The following is a 24,243-nucleotide window of genomic DNA, read 5'->3' on the forward strand; positions in this document are numbered from 1 at the left end:
CCCAGAGTATTACTGACCCTCTTGTTATTAGATTTTACCCTTGGCAGACATTCTGGTCCTTGCTTTATTGCTTTTTGAGTTGCACTGTGTTTATGTATTCCCAGGTGACTGTTCAAATACACTTGGTGTAAGATGCACTGCAGTCCATCTAAGATTTTTGCTGCAGGCTCCAAAGGACAGACCTTAACTTGGATTTTATTAGGCTGGATGGATGGATCTATATAAAAAACATTATCCTTGACAGAGGAAATACTATCAAATTATGATTAATTTTTAAGCTTGCTGGAGTAGAAACATGTATTTGCATCTGAGCACTGACTATGTTCACACAGGGCTGATGGATACGGAAGCTATGTTGGAATATGCAATGAGTAGTCAAACTTGGTCCCTTTATCAGACTAAGGGTTGCAATTGTGAGAGAGCCACAAAGTCTCACTCTTAACACAATGATTCATGCACCTCTGGGCTATTGACTATGTAGCTAACAACTCTGTATTTATTCCATGCCCAGAAATAACCAGAATACAAAAGTCTGGCAAAAAAACTCTGTGCAGAATGTCAAAGTTTTGTAATTTTTTTAAAGTAGGATATAAAATTACCTTATGATCTATGATATTGATTTGTATGTATATGTGTGCATATATATGCATATACACACAGAGATGTGTATTAATATGTCTCTGGATTATGCTGTCATTTATGTCATATTAGGTAAGATCAATATGATGATGTAGGTCACTCCCTTCCAGAAATTCAAAGCTACCAGATATAACATTAATAGCTGTGGTGTGAAAAGTCCACGTCATTTTAGATGGCAATCTTTTGAATACATACATTTCTAATAATCCGAATTTTGGCCACCAAAATATAAGAAAATATATAAAACTATTAGAGAGCATCCAAAGGAGGGCAACAAAGATGTTAAAGGGCCTTGAGGAGAAGATGTATGAGCAGCTGAGGTCATTTGTTCTGTTCAGCCTAGAGAGGAGACTGAGGAGACCTCATTGCAGTCTACAACTTCCTCATGAGGGGAAAAGGAGAGGCAGGCACTGATTTCTCTCAGGTGACCTGTTGTGTTTTGTTAAGTTCTGTTATAATGCTTTGTTCCTTTCCCCTCTCTGATTTTAAAGAATGTTACTTCCCAAGTTTGTCCCTTCCCCTTTCTCTGTCAGTCCCAATGTATCATTCCCAGCCTCCTCCCTTGAATCCTGCCTGTCATTCGGCCACCCTCCCCTGCTTCTAGAAAGTTCATGGAAGGGCGTCCAGTGATAGGGGTCGATAAGGGGAATCCCCCCACCCCTTACTCTCCCATTGGATCCCTGGACTGTCCTTCCTACCCTTACCCACTCCCACATTGTCCCTTATGGGTTGTAGGCTTGCTCCCTCCCTCTGTACCTCCCCAGTTTATAAGTTGTTGCATTCTTTGTCCAGAGGCTCAGTTGGAGCAGCTCCCTTGGGACTGAGAGCTTCTCACAGGGGAGCAGCTCCCTTGGGACTGAGAGCTTCTCACAGGGATTGTAATAAAAGTCTTGGATTTTGCCCTCTGACTGAGCCTGACTCCTTCCTCCACCAGCATTGCAAGCCTCTCCTGCTTCAAGGGAAAGGATCCCTTAGGCGCCCCTCGGGTTCTTTTGATCCTGAGGAGTGTCCTCTGCATCTCTGCAGTGTCAGGTTAGCCTAGGTGGACAGAGGCTTCACTCTCTGTGAAGGACACTGCAACAGTGACCAGTGACAGGACCTGAGGAAATGGCCTGATATTGTGTCAGGGTTGGATATTAGGAAAAGTTTCTTCCCCCAGAGGGTGTTTGGGCACTGAACAGGCTCCCCAGAGAAGGGGTCACAGCGCCAGCCTGACAGAGTTCAAGGAGCATTTGGACAATGCTCTCAGGCACATGGTGTGACTCTCAGGGTCTTCTGTGCAGGGACCCCTGCATGAGTTGGACTCGACAATCCTTGTGGCTCCCTTCCAACTCAGCATCTCCCATCATTCTGTGAATGTCTTTCTGCGGGGGCACGGTGCTTCTCTGAGGGCTTTCGCCCATGCTTCTTGGATAGCTCTGGCACCGGCGCCGCATAAAACGTATGGTCCTGTATTCTGAAATACAGTTCTGATCCTGTGAGTCCTTGTATCGGCAGAAGCATGAACAATGTGAGAAATAAAGGGATAGAACTCTGGTGGGGAACTTCAACTGGGTTTTATTAAATCCACATAACTTCCTTTCACCCAGGAGTCAGGCTGCCGAAGCCTGCTGAACTCAACTGGCTTTCACCTTAAATATGGGGGTGGAGGAGTAGGGAGGACACAGCTTGGAACCAATCCAGAATGGGAAGGGAGTGACCCCAAACCTAAATTTCGACCCATAGAACAAATCAAGAAATGAAGGGGGAAGGAGAACCGAGAACCTGCCAAATCACTTGACAGCCTCACTAGAACTTTTCAGGCTTCAGAATGGGGTGCAGAGTGATGGACAGGACCCAGGTGTCACATAAATGATGATCGATTAATAACAAGAACTGGGGTAAACCATAATGAGGTAAAACATGGGGTACATGGGAAAATCCATTGTGAAACAGTATAAAATAAACAGATGCATATAGAAAACAGGTAAAACCCCAAAACGCACCACTACATCTTTCTTTTGAGAAAAACCGTTGCCTTGAAATTTCAGATCTCAGATAACATTGTCATTTTTAAAAGGTATGTTGATAACAAGTCTGGTGCTCAAGGTTGACAACATTTGCTATGGTATATGCCACAGAAAGAGAAGTGGTAGAATCCAAGATGCAGTTATGCTTTCCTTGATTCCTGTCAATGTAATTGCATCTTAAATTTTATCATTTCTCTCAGAGAAGAAGACGACAGAGAAATAGTTAGGAATTTTTGAAAATTATCACAGTGAATTTCACTTTTATGTAGATCACAACACAGCCTGTTTTCATAGATTTTTAAAAAATGTTATTATTTACAACTGAGATGTATAGATTTATCATCAATTCTGCCAATTAAAATAGAATTTTAATAGACTATTAATATTAGTATAGTATTAAAATAGAATAATGGATAGGCAGAAAATAGAAAAATAAAACAGCATACAACAGATATACATAATGTCACATGGAATTTCAATTATTTTTCACAATGATTTCATAAAGTTTAAAATGTACATATACCAGAGAAAACACAGACAAGTTAAATATAGACAAAGAAATATGAAAAATGTTCTTATTGCCTGGACAGCAGCAGAGTAAGTGCTTGGAGGCAACATCTGGTTCACCCAGCCTAACAAGTTACTTGGTGTCAGCTGAGTCCAGCTAACCACCTACCTGTGGGTGGCAAATGCTGGTATGGTTTATATTACCTGTCCTTAAGAGAGCTCTCTCTTAAGATAAGACAGATTTCATTGCATCATCTCCAGGCTCAGTGTGCTTCCCTGGCCACCTCTGCCTGCAGGAGATCCCCAGGCTGCAGTGACCTGTTTGTGTGCATGAAGAGATCAGATGGCATCGTCAAACAAAGCTGGCAGTGATCCTCTAAGCCATAACCAGTCCAAATTATCTGCCTTCTCTCATGACAGTGCTGCAGCAGGGCTGCAAATTAATGACAGGTCCACATCTCCCCACCCCAGTGTCTTTGGATGGCAAGGAGGCCAAACCAGTACAGATACATAGTTCCAAAAAGGTGGAGCAAGGCAGGATATTTCAGGAGCATTTCAGCAGATGGTGTCTGTAAAAGCCAGCTCACTATGAAGTTAGGAGATCTGGGTACAGTTTTATTCAGCAGGATGCTTCAGCCCATACTTCACTTTAGCTCAGCGAATCATCCCTCTAACTGCAACGATGCCTCCATGCTCACCGCATGTCTGAACACCTCACTAAACATCTCACTGCTAGCCCTACTGCCAACCCAGGGTGACCTTGATTAAGCTTGTGAGGAGCTCATTGTACCAGGGTGCTGCTTAGCCACATTCAGAGAAGAATTGGAGAATTAAACAAGTAACACGATTATCCAGAGCTATTATAGCTAATGCTAACAAAAACTTTGGAAGAGATATAAAGCCTCATGCTTCTGGGTGTAGACCAGCTTCTAACTACACTTACTAATAGTATAAGACCTCCCGTTACCAAACACCTGCATTCAGGGACCTTCCATGCACTGTTCTCTGAGCAATAGCCATCATCAAAAAAGGATGAAACATCGAATGCAATTTAAACCTTATCCAAAACACCAATTTTGTTATTTCCAAAACTGCTAAATTCTCTCAGCCTGTTCTTTGTTTAAGCTCTAAAAGGAGAAATCTTCAACTTTAGAGGGTAATGGTGAATGCTTAGAAGTACTCAAGTAATGGATCCTCTCAGGAAACAGTGCTGCTGTAAAGGCAAGAATTGACATAGCACACACTACCAGTAATAACAATAATAAGCTTGAATCATGCAAACATACTAACTGATCAAACTGGTTTGGCTGTCAAGTTGTAGTCTTTTATGATCTCCATACCTAAGAAGGCTAAGCCCTTTAAAATTTCTCTCCAAACAGGATAAAAAATGACAGCTTGTTTTTGAAAAGACATTTTTTCTTATTGAAAAAAAATCCTCTTATTAAAAAAAGGTTCATTTTTCCTCTGAAGTTACCTATTTCCACTTTGTATGTTTATGTACATATATACATACACAAACTTAAAATTTGAGTTTAAGGACCAATTATAAAAGATTGCATAATATGAATGTTTTGGATTCTTTGTCTACTAAAATCCAGCTTTTTGGATAGATGACAAAATTCTAATGCCATTTCAATCCACACTTGGATAAGAACTCCATCAAATAATACTACAATGAGGAAAAAACATGCTTTCATTTTATCAAGAACGTCAATAAATACAAAAATTATTCACTGATAAGTTGCACACAATAGTAAATTTTTTGGGTTTGCTATCAAAGCTGTTAAAAGGAACAAACACCTCTAGTTAATGGGTAGAGGTCTCCAGCTAAGTTGCCTAGGTAAAATTCATTATGTTTTTCATTAAAAATCGTCAGTGGAATGATTTACTCAAATGGGCTCAGCTGTTTGCAAGTTTGATATCACTTGTTTTGGAAAACAGAGGACTGTTGAGACACTGGCATTCATATGCTCTTAGGCTGTTATGCTTTCATAACTTCTGATTATCGGAGTCATGAGATAAACCTGGCTTTTTTGCATTTTAGACTCCAGTTGTGTGAAAAAAACAAAGCACGAGCTGTGTGCTGCATTCAGATGGAAGTATGCTTGTAGGTATAGAGAGATAATCACAATTATGATAATGAAATTTAGAAATATGTATCTGCTGTAATTAAATTTGTACAGCCCTCCTAGTATGGACACAAGTAAAGCTGCTGTATATTGCTATAACTGCCACTTCTAGTGATGTAACTGCATTCACACTAAATTACACGGATTAGAACCAAATTGCATCCAAGGCTAAAGTCACACTGCTTTAATTTTTGCACTTTAGTGGAGACATTTAACCTCTGAAGGAAGTTTTCTGGATTTTTTTTTGCAGTGACTGGCATCTTAAAGACATCTGGAAACAAGTATAGGGTGATATATTATCACCAAGGCAGTGATTCAAAATTTACTGTGTGTAAAACTAGTGCACAACAGAAACACTGTCCTTTCAGCAAGGAGCCAAACAGAGAACAGGACTGTTGCATGAAATTTTCCTGCAAAGTCTTTAGCAGCCAGACTAATCCCAGACACACCTCGTGCTGACCTTTACACACATACGCACAAAACTTTCTGGGAGACTTCCTTCCCCCAGTCCTTACTTACTTCATCTCCCAGCAGGGCTGCCTGCTGGACCTGGTGATCCTGCTTCCATACGAAGGGAGAGAGCCTCCACCTACCTTGCTCTCCTTCCTTCCCTCCCCAGTCTCTCACTCCCTCTCTTCCCCTCAGGCTGGCAGGATTCCTCGGGCAGAGCATGCAATCAGTTTGCAGGGAGCAGCCGCAGCCACAGGAAAGATGCAGAAGCACAACCAGAAGGAGCACCTCTACAAGCTGCTGGTGATCGGGGACCTGGGAGTGGGCAAAACCAGCATCATCAAGCGTTATGTCCACCAGAACTTCTCCCCCCACTACCGGGCCACCATCGGCGTGGACTTTGCTTTGAAGGTGCTGAACTGGGATGCTGAGACTGTGGTACGGCTGCAGCTCTGGGACATTGCGGGTGAGTATAGAGGAGAACCCCCTGCCTCATAATCTATCAAAAAGCAATACAAAATATAGACCCGAATTTATTTGCACTGATCTGAAAGCTGGGAACTACCTATGCAGTGAGGGAGAGCGGACTGAGGAGAGAAAGTTTTAAGGGCAGGTTGACATTTTGGAGATTCTCTAAAACCAGCAGATTCCCAAACTAAGGAAGTCGGAGAATCAGAGTGGAACCTCTGCTACCTGATTTTTCTCCCAAGCCCTTGGACATATTCAGGGACCCAGGCACCTCTCTGCCCTAATTGTTTCCCCGCAGCTGACAATGTTTAGTTTTGCTTCCTTGGACTAACAGACCTCTATGACTGGAGGAAGAGTAACAAGAATGTCCTGTTAAATCTTTTTAATTTGGTGGAATAGATGAGACATTCAGTAAGATGATTAAAATTACTTTTATAGTTTAAAAAATAAAGAAACTGCATATCTGAGTTTGTTTATCAAAATACTTTTCTTCTCTCTCCTCCTTCCCTCCTTCAGTCCAATGAAAGCAACTTCTTAGGTGTTTTGGAAAGAAAAATGTTTCTCTTTGGCAATAATTCTGGTTTTTAAAAATATAATTACTCATATTTAAATACCTTTGTTCCAACATCAAGCAAAACAAAAGACAATTTACCCTCTGCAAGGAGAAAAAGAACAAAGAAGTAAAGTCCAGATATCCTCACATCCCAGATACCCCCACACCATTAAAACCCACAGAATTCAACATTGTTGCTGTCAGTGCTACAGACATTTTCAATTTAGCTTCGAATTAGGCACAAAACTCTTTTTTGCCATCCTCTTTCTGAAAAATCAATTATTTTTGTTTCATTCCACAAAATAAGTTTATCATGATGGCATATATCCCATGCTGTAAGTAATCATTATTAATTTAGTGATTGCAGGAATCAAATACAACTGTTATGATAGATTACAGCATAAAGGATGGCATTTTAAAATTCAATTAAATTAAGAAGTTACTTTCATTAAGTAGGGAATAAAAGTGAACAACATATCAGCTGTTAGGCAACTGTACCAGCCTGTGGCCTGAGTTGTGGGCTCACTGATCTAGTCTGGAACAGCACCGAGTAAAACTGGTGAAATGAAAAAATTCTTGACATTCTTATTGGCGGAGGGAGTGCTTTTTTCTGCACTGAGCTGTCTCATGTCTGAGCTCTGAATTTGGCACTGAGGTACTAAAACTTATGCAACAACGCTGCTTTATGCAAAACGTATAAACTCCGCTTTTCACAAGCTAATACAGTCTTGTGGGTTTATTGTTTTAAATAGATATATGCTCAGTTTTCTTTAATAAAAGATGAAATAATGGGGCAAACATTTATTTTACTGTTCACCAGTGGATGATTTTAACAACACATACATACACTGCCAGAAAAACTTTTCTTCACGAGAAAAAAAGCATTTAATACTGAATTCTGAATGTATCAGGTACTTAGAGAATGTATTTTGCATGCCTTGTTTCAGAGATTTATTACACTACTAATCATGTGCTGGCGGATCATATGATGTAGCTTTCAGTCAGGCTGCAGAAGCAATTACACCTAGTTGTAGTACTGAATGACTAGCATGCTTTCTGAGTTATCACACATGACAGAGAGAATTACAGCACAGTACTAAATTTCATATGAATTGCCCAATTCAAAGTATCATTGTGAAGGTCAAGACAGTGATTGGTAATAGAAAGAGTTACTGTCTTAGCTCTAATGACTTCTGCTGAGGGAGCTTTAGCTGTTGCTGGCTGTACATAGAGAGCAAGTTCTGTGACACGCTGAATTCAGATGATCATGGTGCAGGCATAAAAGTTATCCCACTGAGGCATCTGGCTGGTGACAGAAAAAGAGGTTCAAAAACGAAAGCGAAGTAAAACTGATTGGAAATATGGAGAGAAGGGAATTGGTTTCTGCTGGCGGTGGCTGGTCATGAATCATCATTTGCAAAATACAAATGAGCAATGAGAAGAGGGAGGAAAATAAAATCTCTTGTCTAAGAATGTCCTCTCTCTTTTGATGGACTCTCTGTTATCAGGCCAAGTTTATCTTTCAGGGTAAGGAAATAAACTTTCAGCCTGAACAGGCTGAAGAATGTTGGCTTAGCATGCACAGCACTTTGAATTCAAGCAAATTCTGCAAATACATCAATAATACTTTGTATCAGTAATTATATATGAATACATATTTATATATGTATTATTTTCTTACAGCTTTTTACACTGTGGATCAGTGAGTAGTAAATTGTGTAATGGTCTAGAAATAATTTTCTTAAAAATATTGTGAGTAAAACCAGTGTCAAGCTTATCTACATTATTAGTAAGATCTATGTACATGGTGACTTCATTGGAGGAGTGACACATTCCAGCTGTGGTAGGACCAAGCAGTTTAGCCTGATTTACCCTTAACATATATAAGAAGAAAAAGTAAATTTGATTTTTCTGGTGCCATCTAATTAAATGTAGTTAATATTTGTGTAATGTATTTTTCTGTGTTTTTTAATTTTATAAACAGAACTATAATATGATCTAGAAGCTAAATGCTGAAACTGCATTTATTTAGATGAGCGAAAAATGCCAAAAAACAAGGATAACTAAGTATTACAAAAATTAATTCAGGGATAATGTAGGCTCTGCATCACACATTGTTACATTAAGACAGTGATTTTAACACATATTATATTCCTGAAACTGTGGGTGTTAGGCAGTAATGGTAGGATTAACCTTTTATGCTGTATGATGTTACAGTGTTCGTAACAACACACTGTCATTAAAATCTATGAACTTATGTCTGATTCAGTGAAGTGCCTAAGTATGAAGTGACTGAATGTTTAGTATTGAGTGTGGGAGGAGCTATAGATAATAGAGTTCTTCTTGTCTTTAATTTCTTCACAACAATTCCATTTTGTTTCACCTTATGTCACAAATTATCGGTTTTGGTGTTCCTGTTAAAGTGTGCCATCACCTCTACTGCTGTGTCATGCAACTTTGAATCTTGCTCCTCAGTCAATTTCTGTCTTTATTTCTTTGTCTTTTTTGCTGCCTTTGTGTGCATATCCTTTAAATTTATTAACAAATTGTTAGAAGGAAAGCTTTAAAGAAACTCTGAGTCATATTTTGCACAAGGTTACTGTGGATGGAGTTGGCCCTGCAGATGCAGGCTGGCCCATAGGTTCTGAAGAAAACAGCTGTTGCAGACAGCAGATCTGGGTAGATCTATTTGCTATTCCCCTCTCTGCAAGGCTGCTCTCTGTGCCACTGTCTGTGTTTTGTGCCCTAACAGCCCAGAGATTTCTCTGAAGACCAGCTTTAGCCATAGATTTACTGCAGGGAGAAGCTTTGAACATCAGAGAGCAGAGAGCAGCACATCAGAGCCTGCTCCCTGCTCCTTTTCCACAGCCATCTCAGCATTCTCCTTATCACTCCTTCTGCACTTAGTGGGCTGGATTATTCATTGCTACCAAAAAGATACTGGTTTGTGTTTAAAAGTCTGGTTCTCATCTCATAGAGAGTGGGACTGATTCTTTGGGGAAAGAGCAGTTCCATTTCCTTTCCCGGTCACCTTCACAAACAGCAGCCTTCCCACACGTACAGACCCATGTCTCCGCAGTTGTAAAGTTTTTAGGATTGTTATGCTGCAGAGGGAGTAAGTGGAAACCTGTTCACTAATGCCAGGCACAGCACGTCCTCAGCATTTAAGGCTTTTGGCAGCTGCTAAGCATTGCAGCACATATGCATAAATAAGATAGTCATGGTGATTTCTAGGCTAAGTTACCTTGAAATTACTGTTCTGCAAACATAAATAAGTCTCTTGCTGAGAGGGTTCTATTTCAGTAGAGATTGGTGGTGGAATCTGTGGGCCAGATCCTGCTGACAGCCTCATTCTGGGGTGGTGAACATCAGCTCAAGTGTTCTTAAGCTTCAGTCCATAAAGACAATTATTTGAATTCAAGTGTGAATATTCTGAAAGATGTTTTGAAGTAAAAGATAAAAAATGTTCAGATATTCTCCACGGTTTCCAGCTTCTCAGTGTTGGCCAAAGGCTGTCTGTAAAGCAAAGTGATTCCCAAAAGCATTGTCTCTTAGGACAGTGGCAAAAAGTAGAACACATCATAAAACTCAGCACTGGGCAGTTTCAATCAATTTTTAATTTCAATTTTTGTGCCACATTTCAGGTGCTGTGGTCAAGATGGTGGAAATTATCTTGAGTTTCAGCACTTTATCATTACTTTATATACCTTATTAGAGATGATAGTGGTTAGTGAAAATTGTAGATTACTGTAAAAATTTCTCTGGAGTAAATTTTTATAAACTATGAAAATTCAGCTGCCGGTTGCTTTAAACACATGAACTGAATACTTTGCCTGATGCAGAGGTACCACTGAGGTTAGGATAAAAGTGCAGGCAGCTGCCCTTCAGACAGGGAGTGCTTCCCTTTAGAAGAAATCTTGTTGCTTTGTCACCTTGGTCTCAGTGGGTTCACTTCCAAGTAGAGTAGGATTCATCTGAATTAACAATAAGACATTTCTTCTCAGTCTCCAACTACAAAGGGACCCTAAACTTCAGTACTCCCAGTTATTTTTTTTATGTAATTTAGGGATGATAATCTCAACATAAAGCACCATCTCAATGGTCAAAGGCAATTGGAATTGTTTGATCTCAAATGCCAGTGGCCTTGCAAGGGATGTAGTAAAGTACAGTGGGCCTGATCAAATATTTCCCAAACTTCTGACACTTCCAGTGCAAAGGAAAACCAATCTTCCCGAGTCACTCTTGCAGTAAAGCAGGTTCTCATATTTAAGACTGCCTGTGAGATACCACTGAACACCTAATGGTCAATCAGTTCTCTAGCCTAATTCCTGCTCGAGAGTGAAGACATAAGGCCAGATTTTGACATCTTTAATACATCAAACAGGGCCTATTTTTATGAAAATGAAAAAGTTTTAGGAACCTTATCTATTAATATAGGATTTTGTTCACATAAGCGAGAATTGGTGGAAAAAAGAGTACTTCTGCATCCTTAAAATATTATTTAGTTCTCCAAGCTCAGTGCAAATACTAGATATCACTTTTTCTACAATTTAAATTAAATAAATGTCATTATGCAAATGTCATTAAACTAAAACTCTGATTTATAAAGCACCTCTTTTTCCATTCAAACTTGCCTAATGTCTTTATATCAAGTATATTGATACATTAATTATAACTGATGGAGAAAAAGGCCACCTCAGAAACAGTACAGACAGTTAATCCAGTAGCTCCATTCTTTCTCTTTCTTTGAAGTGGTTGGTGATGGAAATTGGTTATCCCTGTCTTCCTGCAAAATGCTGCTTTTGTAAACATGTTGGCTTTTCTGTGCAGTGAAAATCCTGTGTATCTGAAGAAGTAGCTGGAAGCCAGAGGAAGAATCAGTGTCATACAATTTGTAAGAAATTTGTAGGCCACTATGAGGCAGAAGATCACAGTTTAGGAGCTTTTTATTCCTTTAGTAACTTCCTTTATGGTGAACGACTTCATGCTGCAAAAGAATAATTTTGTTGATGTTCTCTGACACCATGTCCCACTTATCTTAGTGGTCTGTGTCCCAATAAATATGTGTGAGGCCTGGGTTGAGCTGCTCTTATATCACCTACAGTGTAAGCATCTCAAGAACTTTGTATGAGAAGTATAAAGTATCAGTGAAAGACAATATCTATCAAAAACTATTTGTATATGTTGCTGCTTACGTCACTGCTGTGTTTCTAATCAGGCCTTGGCTTTTGGTGGAAGGCACCTTCCTGCAGATGAAAAAAGAATTTCTCAACAAGGAGATTATTGAATAGCACATGACTTAGCCATTCATCTGATTAGCCCACTGAAAGGAATCATAAGACATTTGAATAAAATATAGACGAAAGAAATTTTGTATATGGCCCCTTCTTTCCCAGAAATAATCTATTTCTATCTTCCTTTGTCAATAGGACACAGTGTTTCTTTAAGATTAAAAAAAAAATTGACATGATTTTGGAGGAGACAGGCTTTTTCTTTGGTTTTTGTATCATGTGAATGACTTTCTCCTTGCTGCCACAGTGCTTAAAACCAAAGATAAGCATCACAAACTGATGGTGTTGACCCCCAAAGTGGGTTCAGTGCTATTTCCATTAAACGAAAGTGCATGGTCTAGAAGCCCAGGAATCGGCACTTTTCCCTCCTCAGCCCTCCCTTACATTTGACAGCACAATTTCCATCAGATAAATTCTCCACAGGTAACCTTTCTGGGGTCAGAGGCAAACTGCCAATCTTCTTGTCTTCCTAACCTACTCAAAATTGCTCATGTTGAGAAAATAAGGCTAGAAACAGGTTTGCATTCAATGCTTCTATTTCCATAGCACTTTTTCCCAGCTATGGAAGCATGTACAAGGGTTGTCTTGCTTAAAAACTGTATTGTAGTGAAATGTTTCAGGAGCTTATAATTGTTCTTTGGATCACAGCTCTGCTGTAGACATTAGTAGAAAATCTATTTTTTCTTTCAAAAAATGTTCTGTGTAATTTATTTTTTCAGAGTTCCCATAAAAACAGCAAATATATTAACAAATCCACAGCTGATCAACATTCCACATCCTGATGTCATGCATTAATTTGTTTATACTTTTAATCATATAAAATGATAGATATTTACAAGTGTCCATATTTGAATATACAAATGTACTATTAACTCGCAAAAATTCTGTCCTTTTCCAGAAAGCATTTTAATTTCAGCAAATAAAACCATGAAGCTTCTGAACAGATCTAGTATGAAACTCTCCTCACAGATCTTTTCACTGGAGCAATGTAGCTCTTCATATTGCTACTGCTGTGCCATTTCTTAGAGCACTTTCCGTGTTTGCAAGACTTTAAATTCACCTTCCTCACCTCTGTGTTTTAGTTTGCCAATAAAAGTAGACTTTTAATTACTCTGATGCCTGGTATGGCCCCAGAGCTATATGATGTTACTGCTGGTTATTATCGTTTCTGTGAATATGCAGGATCCTCTTCATGTGTAAGCAGTTCAGTTGTGTTAGATGTTTTAGTCAAAATACCATAGTACCAAGGAGCTTCCAATCTGGTACCTATGGGTTTTTGTCACTCTTGTTTGAAAGTCCTATAATGTATCCAAAGGCTCTTGGTACTGTCCACAGACTGAGAAATCTGGCAACCTAGTAAGACCATACACTTATTATTCACTTATTACACTTATTATTCACTTATAGTGAACTTCATTAAATTTCCTTGGATGTTGGCTTGAAAATTCCTTTTTCATTAAATACTCTCCTGCATTTTCATATGAATTATTCTAGCATGGTACTTATAATTATTTAGGCAAAGATTAGTTTCCCAGAGACTTATAAAATGAAGTCTTGCCTTCTGCAATGTTATGTTAGAAAACCTGCTGTGTGAGATAGTGACCCAGACTGGAAGTACTGATTTTTACAAGGTGGTGTTTTTTTTTTCCCTCCTACTTTTTTCATTACAGGACAGGAAAGATTTGGAAACATGACCAGGGTGTATTACAGAGAGGCTATGGGGGCATTTATTGTCTTTGATGTTACAAGACCTGCGACGTTTGAAGCAGTGACAAAATGGAAAGAGGATTTGGACTCTAAGTTGATTCTTCCAAATGGCAAACCTGTGCCAGCAGTCCTATTAGCAAACAAATGTGACCAGGGAATAGATGTTCTTATGAACAACGGCATCAAGATGGATCAGTTCTGCAAAGAGAATGGATTTGTGGGCTGGTTTGAAACATCAGCCAAGGTAATGTTTCTGTTTCTTTTTAAATGTTTCTAAGGATAGAGAAATCAGTTCCTAAAATAGCTCATTTGGTCTAAACGTGCACCTTGAAAAACTCTCTTGGTGGGATTAATTAAAGGTAGATTTGTAAATATATAGTATGCATTTCTATTACTTTTGGGTGGTTTATTTCAACATTCTGAAATGCAGCTGCTGTAATATGATAATGTGATAGCCAGCAGTGAAATCTGTACCCGAACAACAGGGTACTGAGCAATAGCCTGGGAGTGAGATGACCTTAGGCAAGGCTCAAAAACTACCTCTTGTGAATGATACAAGGATGTTTTCCATCATTCTTAACATTGAATATTATCTCTAAATATTTATATAACCACTTTGTCTGAGAAATGCTGATTTGAGACAATAGTTTCATTGCCTTACATTCCAGAAATAAAGTCAGTCTATTGTAGTGTTTGTACAATGTTCACTGTTATAAGTTCTCTTTCTCAAAAGCCTTTTCAAAGAAATCACATATCTGGGGAGGAAGGAAATATCAGCGGTCAAAGTGCTGAATGAGCTGCCCTGAGGTTCGATTCTTTGCTTTGGTACAGATTTCCTGAGTGCATGGACCATTGAGATAAAAATCAGAAAGAGTACTCAGATTTTCAAATTATAAAGGCTGAAAGTACATTGATACTGTATATCAGTTTGAGGTGTCTCGGATAATTTCAGTTCATGGAGGATTTGGAGAGCTGGCATGTGAAATACTGATTTGAACACCACAATTCAGTGGATATTGTGTTGATTGTATCCTCCTATTATGAAAGCTAGTGTCATCATTGATAGTTCTGGGGAACTTTTGGATGCTTGAAATGTAAACAGTCTGGTTCTGATTTAACCTAGATTTTTAGTAGTCTGAAAGCAAAAATGCTACATTTGATTATTTAATTCCTTTTAAACACTTTATGTAAGGTATTTAAGAACTTTTAGGGTGTATATTTGTGTTTTACTTTCCTGGTCTTGACACATTTTTTAAGCATTATTATATAAAAGATATTTTTCTTGTAATTGCAGAAGTAACAGCAGGGGAATAGCAACATACCTGCCTCAAGCATTGCATGAACTCTGGGCTGAGATTGCAGATTTTCAGTACTTAAAAGAGGCTTATAACAAAGATGAGGACAAACCTGTTATGAGGGGCTGTTGTGATAGGACAAGGGATAGTGGTTTTAAACTAAAATAAAGTAGATTTACATAACAGATAAGGAGTATTCTTTTCTGACAAGGATGGTGAAACACTGGAACATGTTGCCCAGACATTGTGGATGCTCCATCCCTGGAAACATTCAAGGATAGACTAGATTTGGCTCCGAGCAACCTGATCTAGCTGAGGATGTTCCTGCCCTGACAGGGAGGTTAGGCAAGATGACTTGAAGAGGTCCCTTCTAACCCAAACCATTCTATGTCTTTGTAATTAATGTCTTTGCTTTCCTACTGAATGGGTCTCAAATCTAGCCAGTGTTTCTTCAAGATGCCATTTATAGAGAGAAATTTTGCTCTAGGTAAGTGTATAAACTATCTTGCTCCACAACAGGGTAATTCCTATTCCTTCATGTGCAGCACCTGGTTTGTCTTCAGGTCTGTCGTTCATCTGCTGATTTCTGTTGGGCAAGGCCAAGAGAATCCAGTGTTCCTCTTTATGATAAACTACATTTTATTATGAGAATGGAATCTATACCATGAATTCTATACATCAGTCCCCAGCAAGCGTATGTCCACCACTCAAAAAGGACAACCACATTTATTGTTCCAAGGGTCATTGCAGGTCATGACAGAAAATGAATATGCAAATGATTTTGAAGATCACAGAGAGGATTTTGAAGATCACAGAGAGGTTTTATGATTATGATGGAACTAGTCTGGGACAGAACTACAGAAGTATAAAAAATGTATAAAGGACATAAATTTTTTAAATGTCACAACAGATGAAATTTTTCCAAGATTCTCTAAGCTGCATAGAATTTAGATTTTCTGTTATTTTAGACATGGTAAATATCTAAATTCTTCTTCACCAGATTGCCACTGCAATCATGTAGGAATAGAAAAAAATCCAGCTATGACAAGACTTGTAAGACAAGACAGCTGTTATCAGAATATTTTCTGCTGTTATACACCAGAGGCTAGGACCTGTTGTTTTGCAATCTACACACCTGATTTCCACCCAGAATTGGGGACTCCTGACTTTAAAATTATGCAAAGAATCATTTCAGTAAAGATGGTAGAATCACAACATTTTAACAAAGTTAGATCAAAATAATTTCTCCACTTGTTCTAAGTTCTAAACTGAACCCTACACTTCCTTTTCTAAACAAAATTGTTATCACTATTATTTTAGAATTCTGGATATTATACATACCTGGTATTCTTTCAGCCTAGGCCATCATACATAATTGAACCTGGGTCTGGGAAAAATAAATAACTAACTCTGTTTGCTACAGAAAATAGAAACTCTTCTATTATAAAAACACAGACAAAGGATATTTACATCATATTGCAGCTAGCAGTTTTAGTGGTTCAAATAAGTAATAACTCTCTTTTTGTGGTACCCTGGAATAATTAGATCTCTGGAGGTTTTCTGGAGATGCACTTGGAAATGTTAAGGCCTTGAGAGCAAACTGAATATGATTTAAACATTTTGGAAAAACAAAGGTGATTACTTATAAAAATAACATCTTTTAGTTCTGGTTGCCTTGCAGAAAGTAGCATGCTATATATATACCTACCATATTTCAAGCTGTCAATGGTTTTAAACTTTTGTCTGTAGCACTGGAAGATTACACACACAAAAAAAAAAAAAAAAAAAAAAAAAAAAAAAAAAAAAAAATCACTGTATTATTCCCTGGTGCTGTTTCTGTAAGTTAACAGCTCCAATATGAAACATTTGAATCACCTAATGCAGTTTTACATATAATTTTTGATTCTTACATTAACCTGAAGGAAATAACCCTCTTTCAGTCATCTTCTCCCTACAAAGACAGAAGATTTTGTTTGGATAGTTTTCCATGTGAGAAGGGCTTTATTGAGCAACACCACCTCATAGTCAAGCCACAAGTTACACTATTGACATATATCCGGTGGTGAACCTGGTCTCTTTTATATCTGCATATATTTCTCTTCACTCATATTGATTGCTGTCTAAGAGGCACATCCTCAGATAGTCACAAAATAACCCTTAATAGTAAATTCTTTAATAAATTTCATGACCACAACTATTGCGAAAGATTTGTTCTTTTAAAGGAAGGAAATTTCTTCTTCCTGTCACACATTTAATTATCTAGCACATGGCCAGAGCAGCTGAGAACTCCATTCACATTTCCAAGCCTTTAAACTGTTTTCACCACCATTCCTAGTTCAAAGAGGTGAGCTTTTGACTTGGATTAGAGAAGGAGCAATTTCAAGCTTATTATCACTTTATAATGGAAATGGAACTTGTGCAACAAAATAGACAAGTCAGGCAAAACTAAATGTGCTTGAAAGTACCTAATTCAGAAATAACTTGAAATACCTTACGACTGACCATGGCTGTGCTGTTATTATGCCTGAGTTCCTCTTTTCACTGCTGTAGTTCTGCTGTCAGCAATACAGAATTAGATGAAAAGACATTCATGTTTTGTCCAAATTGGCAGAAAGGCTAGTAGCTGTGCTTTTCAGATCCTTACAAAACTAGGTTAAGCACACAGCTCCTTGTCTCCTGAGCATCATGGTCTGGAGACTGATGAGCAGTCAGAGTCTCTGGGCTATTTGGACACATCCTGTTTGGACCAGGACAGTGTTACAGAATCTTTCAGCCTTTAAGAAATGTGGATAATAAGATGTCCTTTATTCAGCTTTTGTTTGACAGGCAGTGTATGGTGTGTCACCATAGATTCAGAATGAGTTGGGTTGGAAGGGACCTTAAAAATCATCTAGTTCCTACCCCCTACAGGGCCCAAATGCTGGGCTAATCAAAAGTCCTCTTTGCCATTGATGTGCTATGTTATCTTTAGAAAGCCATTCTCTCCTCTGTTCCAGCCTTCCTTTCAAAAATCAAGGACATTAATTCTTCCTATCTTACCAGGGAATTCTGTGAATAATCCAAGCTCTACTAGCCCTTGTTTAAATCACAGATTCTTCAGTTCTTTTGACTGGACAATGAAAGATGAAAAAAGAAAGCTATGCAGTAAGCTTGCAGAGGAACAGGATAAACGGTTCTGATTTCCATAAAGAAAAACAAGGTTTGGACATGTATTTGAGTTAGGCTGACACTTTAAACTAATCTGTTGATCTGGTAACTTAAATCCAAGCAATTCATTTGAGACTGCCAGACCCATTTAGGGATGTGTGGCTCCCTAGATTGTCTTTTTAATTCACTCAAAAAGAGTCTAACCAATCTCACTTTTCAGTCTTAGAAAATATTTCAGATTCTGCCATAAAGCAATAAATAAAGCTGACACTTAAGGCAGGAGATTTCATTTCAGATGTATGGTCACTCTGTGCAGGATCCTCTGCAGAGTTTGTTTTCTCTAATTAAAATGAGTTGATTCAGATGGTCCTATGGGTATTAAAGCTGTTCTGTAGCTCTCTGGATCACTTTTATGAAATGTATTATTTAGTGTTGTCCCAAATCTGGAAATTCAGAGAATGACAAAATTGTTGGGATCAGAAAGTCATTTAGTGAAATAATTTCATTGCAGGATATTCAACCAGCTGAAAGAATTCAATCACAGAATTGATCTTGTTCTCAGAGTTGCAATCACAGCAATTCACATCCATGAATTCCATGTTCATGCATCCAGGTGGCTTTTAACTTGTACGGCTGCATTTTCCTAGAAACACCACTGCAGGAGTACAGCACACCATCTTAATAAGGCTCTGTTCCCAGCAGTTTCCAGGGAGTTCTGCTAAGGGAGCATGTGGAGCCATTCCCTCAGAGTGCTAGCTCAGGGAGAGTGCAGGTTAAGGCATCTTTTAAGTAATTTCCTTCCTCTTGGATTTCAGTGCACTATTGAAATAAAATGTGGAAGCTATGAGCTTATCACTAGGCTCCCATCTAATACCTGAATATTTCACAATTTGTAAATGTTTGCTTATGGGAAGTCAATTTCCTTTAGCTGCAGTAGTAGTCTAAGGTTATGTCTCTAGGCAGCGCTGATTTAGAGCTCCCCAAGCGCTCTGTGCCTGTGCATACACACTGCTCTTCATCCTGGTTTTCAAGGTAAGACTCAGACGCATCAGATTCAGTAAGAGGAAAGAACTGTCAATGTAAAAAGGCAAAAGTGTTCTATCAGAAAACAACCAGATAGTCAAATCAAAGATATATATGTGCATGGTAAAGAAACAAAAAGTTATTTCATCTGAAAGTGAGACAGGCCCTAAAAAATTGCCAAGGCCTTTATTCTTCTACAAAGAGCTAAGAGCCAGTCTTATCTCTGGGAACTTATTTCATATATTTAAATGGAATGCCCTAAATGTTAATGTTCTGCATCTGCAGTAGAGATGGTAGATAAGGGGGAAGGTAATCCAGAATGCTAAAACCATTGTTGAGCTTGTGTGCTGCTTTGAGTCATGTTCAATAATGTATTTATTTTCCCTTTAGTTGATTGTTGCTTACAAGACATTATTTCCAATAGCAATCAGTTCAAGGGTTTTAAATAATGCAGCTCCTTTTCCCTGCCCTCAGTTGCTATCCTTTCCATAAAATTGCCCTTTGAAAGGATATATTTTAATAAGATTGATCTACAAAGCAAATGCTTATTTCATTTATGTCTTCCAGTGCTCCTTTCTGAATTTCAGAGATTACTCAAAGTTATTTTCTTTGCCTTCTTTTGTTTGGTAATGGAATAAAGAGTAGTGTGTTCTGATTTTCACTTTTGCATTCCTTCTTGATGAGGCCAGCAGAAAGACCAGCACTAGTCAGGCATTGTCACAGAAGCAGGGTTCAGCTCCTCGCCCTGGCAGATTTTGGCAGTTGATGCAGGATAAATCACTGAGGGATGGATTCACAACTCAGCTCTTACACTGACTGGGATAGTATCTCAGATGCTGGGGCTTACTGAGTCACACAGAAATGGGCTAGGCACCTCAGGGGACAGGGCAAGGCAAGATGGTCAGGGAAGGCTCTTATAAAGGCTGGAATGCTGAATCAGGAATACAGGACTGATAAAGGCACTGTAATATGAGTAAGATCCTTTTTGGTCTTGCAGTAAAAGCTCTCTCTTGTGAGAGAACTTTTCTTGAGAAAGGGAAGTGTTGTATTCTTACCTTATCATGTGAAGACTTCATCCTATGCCATCTCTCAGTTTCCAACTAGCCACCACATGCTGGACCAAGTTTCACGTGGCTCTGCATTTTCTCATTTTGACAAATGGCCATAGCAGCACTTCCCTATCACAGAAAGCTGCTGTCCAGATAAACATATCAAAGATGCAGCACTGAGTAATACCAGCCTTAAAAACAATATAGGGAGAAAGAGTGTCTCCTGTGTTTTACTGTGAAGGTAAAAGTAGCCTCAGAGGATGCTGGATAGCAAGCACAAAAGGTGTGAGAAGAGAAGAGAAAAGAAGAGAAGACATAAAAATAAGTCTGAACTTCAGTAATTATCACAATTCTTGTGGTGTGCTTTTGCAGGACAAAGCCGTATGGGAAGTGACAGCTATGGCATTTCAACATAGAGACCCACTGAAAGATATTTTTTCACTCCACTGTCTCACCTATATTTTGTTGCTTTTTTGAAACATAATTAATTTTATTTTTAGGTATAATTGAGGCAGTTTCTAAGTCTCAATACCACTAGTAGGGTGCCTGTGATATTCCTGTCTGTCCAATCTTATGCTCTGATTGTTGGTTTCTTTGTGTTTGAGTGGATATTCACTTTCCCTTTTTCTCTTTCCTCCCCTTGATTGCCTTACAACACTTCATGTGCTCTAAAATCACCAGGCCTCCTGTCTGTGTTTGGATAGCAGATCACCTTCCACTGCCTGTAGCTCTTTCACTGCCTACAAGAATATAGATTTTTCTTTTGCAAAACACACTATAGGAGGAGAGGTGGAGAAATCAATATTTCATTAGTCAGACCAGAATACAGCAATGTCTGATCTGCAGGTCTAGGATGCCACAGGATTAAGGCTGTAACAAAAGGCAGCAGTAGCATCAGAAAGGAAGTGGTCAAGGTAGGGATGTGGGACAGCAGGAGATGCTTTGTTGGCATGACCACAGGCTCCTTGCAGCAGGTGACAACATATTTCTTCTCATCCATACTGTGTACCAGTTATCATCTGAATCACAGGAGCAGGCTGGAGCTAGATACAATCTCAAAACCTACTGTGCTGTCTGCTGGGGTCATTCTTCTTCTTCCTCCCCTTGTACCCCAGCTGAAATTCTCATCCACACAGCTTAAACAGTTCATAAAAGCGTTAAGCATGAGAAACTGCCTCTCTAGACTCAGGACAGGACTTTTTATTCCTTCCATCTCTTTTTTTTTTTTTTTTTTTTTTTTTTTTTTTTTTTTTTTTTTTTTTTTTTTTTTTTTTTCTTGTTTGAGTACTGGCTGGAACTTTTTTTTTTCCTTCTGTATTTTTAGGCTCATGTCTGTCACATGGACTTCCATCTATCACCAGCAGGGATGAGGGATGTCCACCTTATACCCATTTTATGTTTTTTGTGGGCTTGGTCCCTTCCCCCTTTCCCAATGCTGTAAAATGGTAGCCTCTGAAAAAGAGGGTTGCTGTTAGTATGTGTGAACATTATTCAATTTGGGCAGAATCTTAGACAGTCCCTAAAACATTATTGAATAAACACATGCTCCTATTTCAACTTAGAAGCAGCACATGGGCAAATGAAATGCTCACCAGTCCATCAGTAAAGACAAACACAATGCAAAAGATTTGTACATTTCTGGTTTTGTGCATTTAACAATCCTGTTTGGGGTTCAGTTTTCTAAGCAGTGCTGAGAGATATTTTTCATTGTCTGTCTTTTTCCTAATAGAATTTCACAGTGGTCTGAAAAGGGTTTTCAGTGCGTGCTTGAGGAATTTCCTAGTCTGGTCTGAGAGAGCCATGTGATACAGCAGAATTTTAACATCTCAGTACAGAGAGGATTCCCGGTTCCATACTAATTTCTAGCAGTTACTAGATACATTACTTTTCTAAAGTATTGGGGTTTAACTTACTGATATTCTTTGCACACAAAATATTTAAGTTCATGTATGTCACTGAAGAAACCTGTGAAATCTTGCACCAATTAACATTTTCAGTTATATCCACAGATTTCAGCCCTTCACTGTGGTGCAAAAGGGATGGATAATGGAATGTGTGGAGTTTTGCCATTAATTTCAAGGGGATTGGACAAAGTCAATCTCACAGAATCCATTCCTTCAGCTTTTGATTTTCCTATAAATGTGTCTTCTCTTCTGAAACACACATGTTTTTTTCTTTTATAGCTATTTTATGGTCGCAGTACATCAGGCTCTAGATTGCCATCCAGAGGGACCTGGACATGCTCAAGAACTGGGACTAGATGGCATTTAAATATCCCTTCCAATCAAAACTATTACATGACTCAGTAATTCAGCTTGAAAACCTGGGCAATATTAGGCTGCAAAGAAAACCTTATCTTTATTGAGTGTATATTGTGCATATACACAAATGTTGCCTATATATTGGTACGCATTTCTATATGGATGTATGTGGCTCCTAGAAAACTGAAGCTACAGTGGAGTTTCTATCTCCGGCTTTATAAAACAAGAAATCAATGCCAACAGTTACACTAGAAGACTGCCTTTTATGCCAAAAAGCCTGACTTTTAATTCCAAACATATTGGTGGCTGTTATTTAAAAAAAAAAATCTTTACTCAGTACTACTGCTTATTTTCTATGCTGAGTCAAGCTGTCAATGCTGTCTATGCTGCGTCGTCACTGATGAAACTGTTTCAGCTTTACTTATTCTACAAACAGGGTGAGGGCTGCTGAAGCTAAATATGCAGTTGATATCAGGCACATGTAGGAAAAGATGTGTTTTAGCTTTCATTTTAAACCCCTAGAGTGAGGATTTCTGTCCTACAAATGAAAACAGTGGTGATATATCTCTTCTGAACCAGTGCATTGGAGATGCAGTGCATTGGAGTCAGCCTCAACAAGAAATAAGGGAGGACTCCAAATCATACTGAACTTTTTTTATTGTTTTGTGAGTAATTTGAGATTGTATCATTTATTCAATAAAACTGGTCCATCACAGGTTTCATTGTGAGCATTGCATACAGAAATCTTGAAATTGTAGGAAGGCTTTAAAAAATACATGTTATACATGGCTGCAATTGCTGGTAGGTAATTATCTATTTGGAAATGAGTAACCATTATTCAAGCAGTGTTATATAGTCTTTGGAGCTTTACTTCAAGCATTGGCCTTCAACACCTCTCTGTCATTTGTTTTTTTAGTTTATTGAAGCAATCAAATCACCAAGAGATTGAGGTAATTTAAAATCAACTCTGTGTACATTTTAAAAGAGATATGAATCATAATATATATAAAACTTAACCAAATTCAAAACTCCAGTAAGCATTATTTAACACAGTCAGTTTTTGAAAACTGTAAGTCAACTTTTGATGTTGCCGAGAGAAAAGTTGAACTGTGCAAAGAAAATATGCAACATGGTTTAATTAATGTTGACTAATCAACCTCTCTTTCTCTTTCACTTGCAGGAAAATATAAACATCAATGAAGCTTCCAGATGTTTGGTGAAACACATAATTGCTAGTGAGAGTGATCCAGTTCAGTCTGTTGAACCAGATATTATAAAACCACACTTGAATTCCTCCAAGATTGTCAGTTGTTCAGCTTGCTTTAAATCCTAAGAGACTTCCAGACAAGAGCTGAACAACCATGATTCACACTTTATACTTTATTCAATGAAACCAGCCTTCCCACATTATCCCTAAGCAGATTGTCATTTCCTCAAAAATATATTTAAATTTTTCCTTTTTTTTTTTTTTTCCAGCTAAAATTTATTATGAAGTGTTCATCGATAGCAACTGTTCAAAACTCTGTTTGTCTATTGGTCAAATAAGACTCACCGTGATGGCTGTGTTTTGCTATTTAGGTGGCACCAGTGATACCAAAACCTATTTCTTTGCCATGTGGTTTCTGAAAATTCATATTTGTGATGTGACTGTGGCAGCACCATTGATTTCCAGGGTGTTTTCTCAATACCATGACCAGACAAATGTCATCATTGCA

At 38.4% G+C, this 24,243-nt stretch overlaps 1 protein-coding gene across 1 annotated transcript; it reads left to right on the top strand.

Moving 5' to 3' along the window:
- Nucleotides 1-5,995: 5,995 nt before the first annotated feature.
- Nucleotides 5,996-24,243, top strand: RAB38 (RAB38, member RAS oncogene family; the record flags this gene model as incomplete). Its single annotated transcript, XM_083855002.1, has 3 exons — nt 5,996-6,200; nt 13,717-13,997; nt 23,709-24,243. 3 exons carry the CDS (start codon nt 5,996-5,998, stop codon nt 23,859-23,861), a joined length of 639 nt encoding a protein of 212 aa, XP_083711128.1. The 3' UTR covers nt 23,862-24,243.

This window comes from Zosterops lateralis, assembly GCF_965231275.1.
Source record: "Zosterops lateralis genome assembly, chromosome: 2".
Lineage (NCBI taxonomy): Eukaryota > Metazoa > Chordata > Aves > Passeriformes > Zosteropidae > Zosterops > Zosterops lateralis.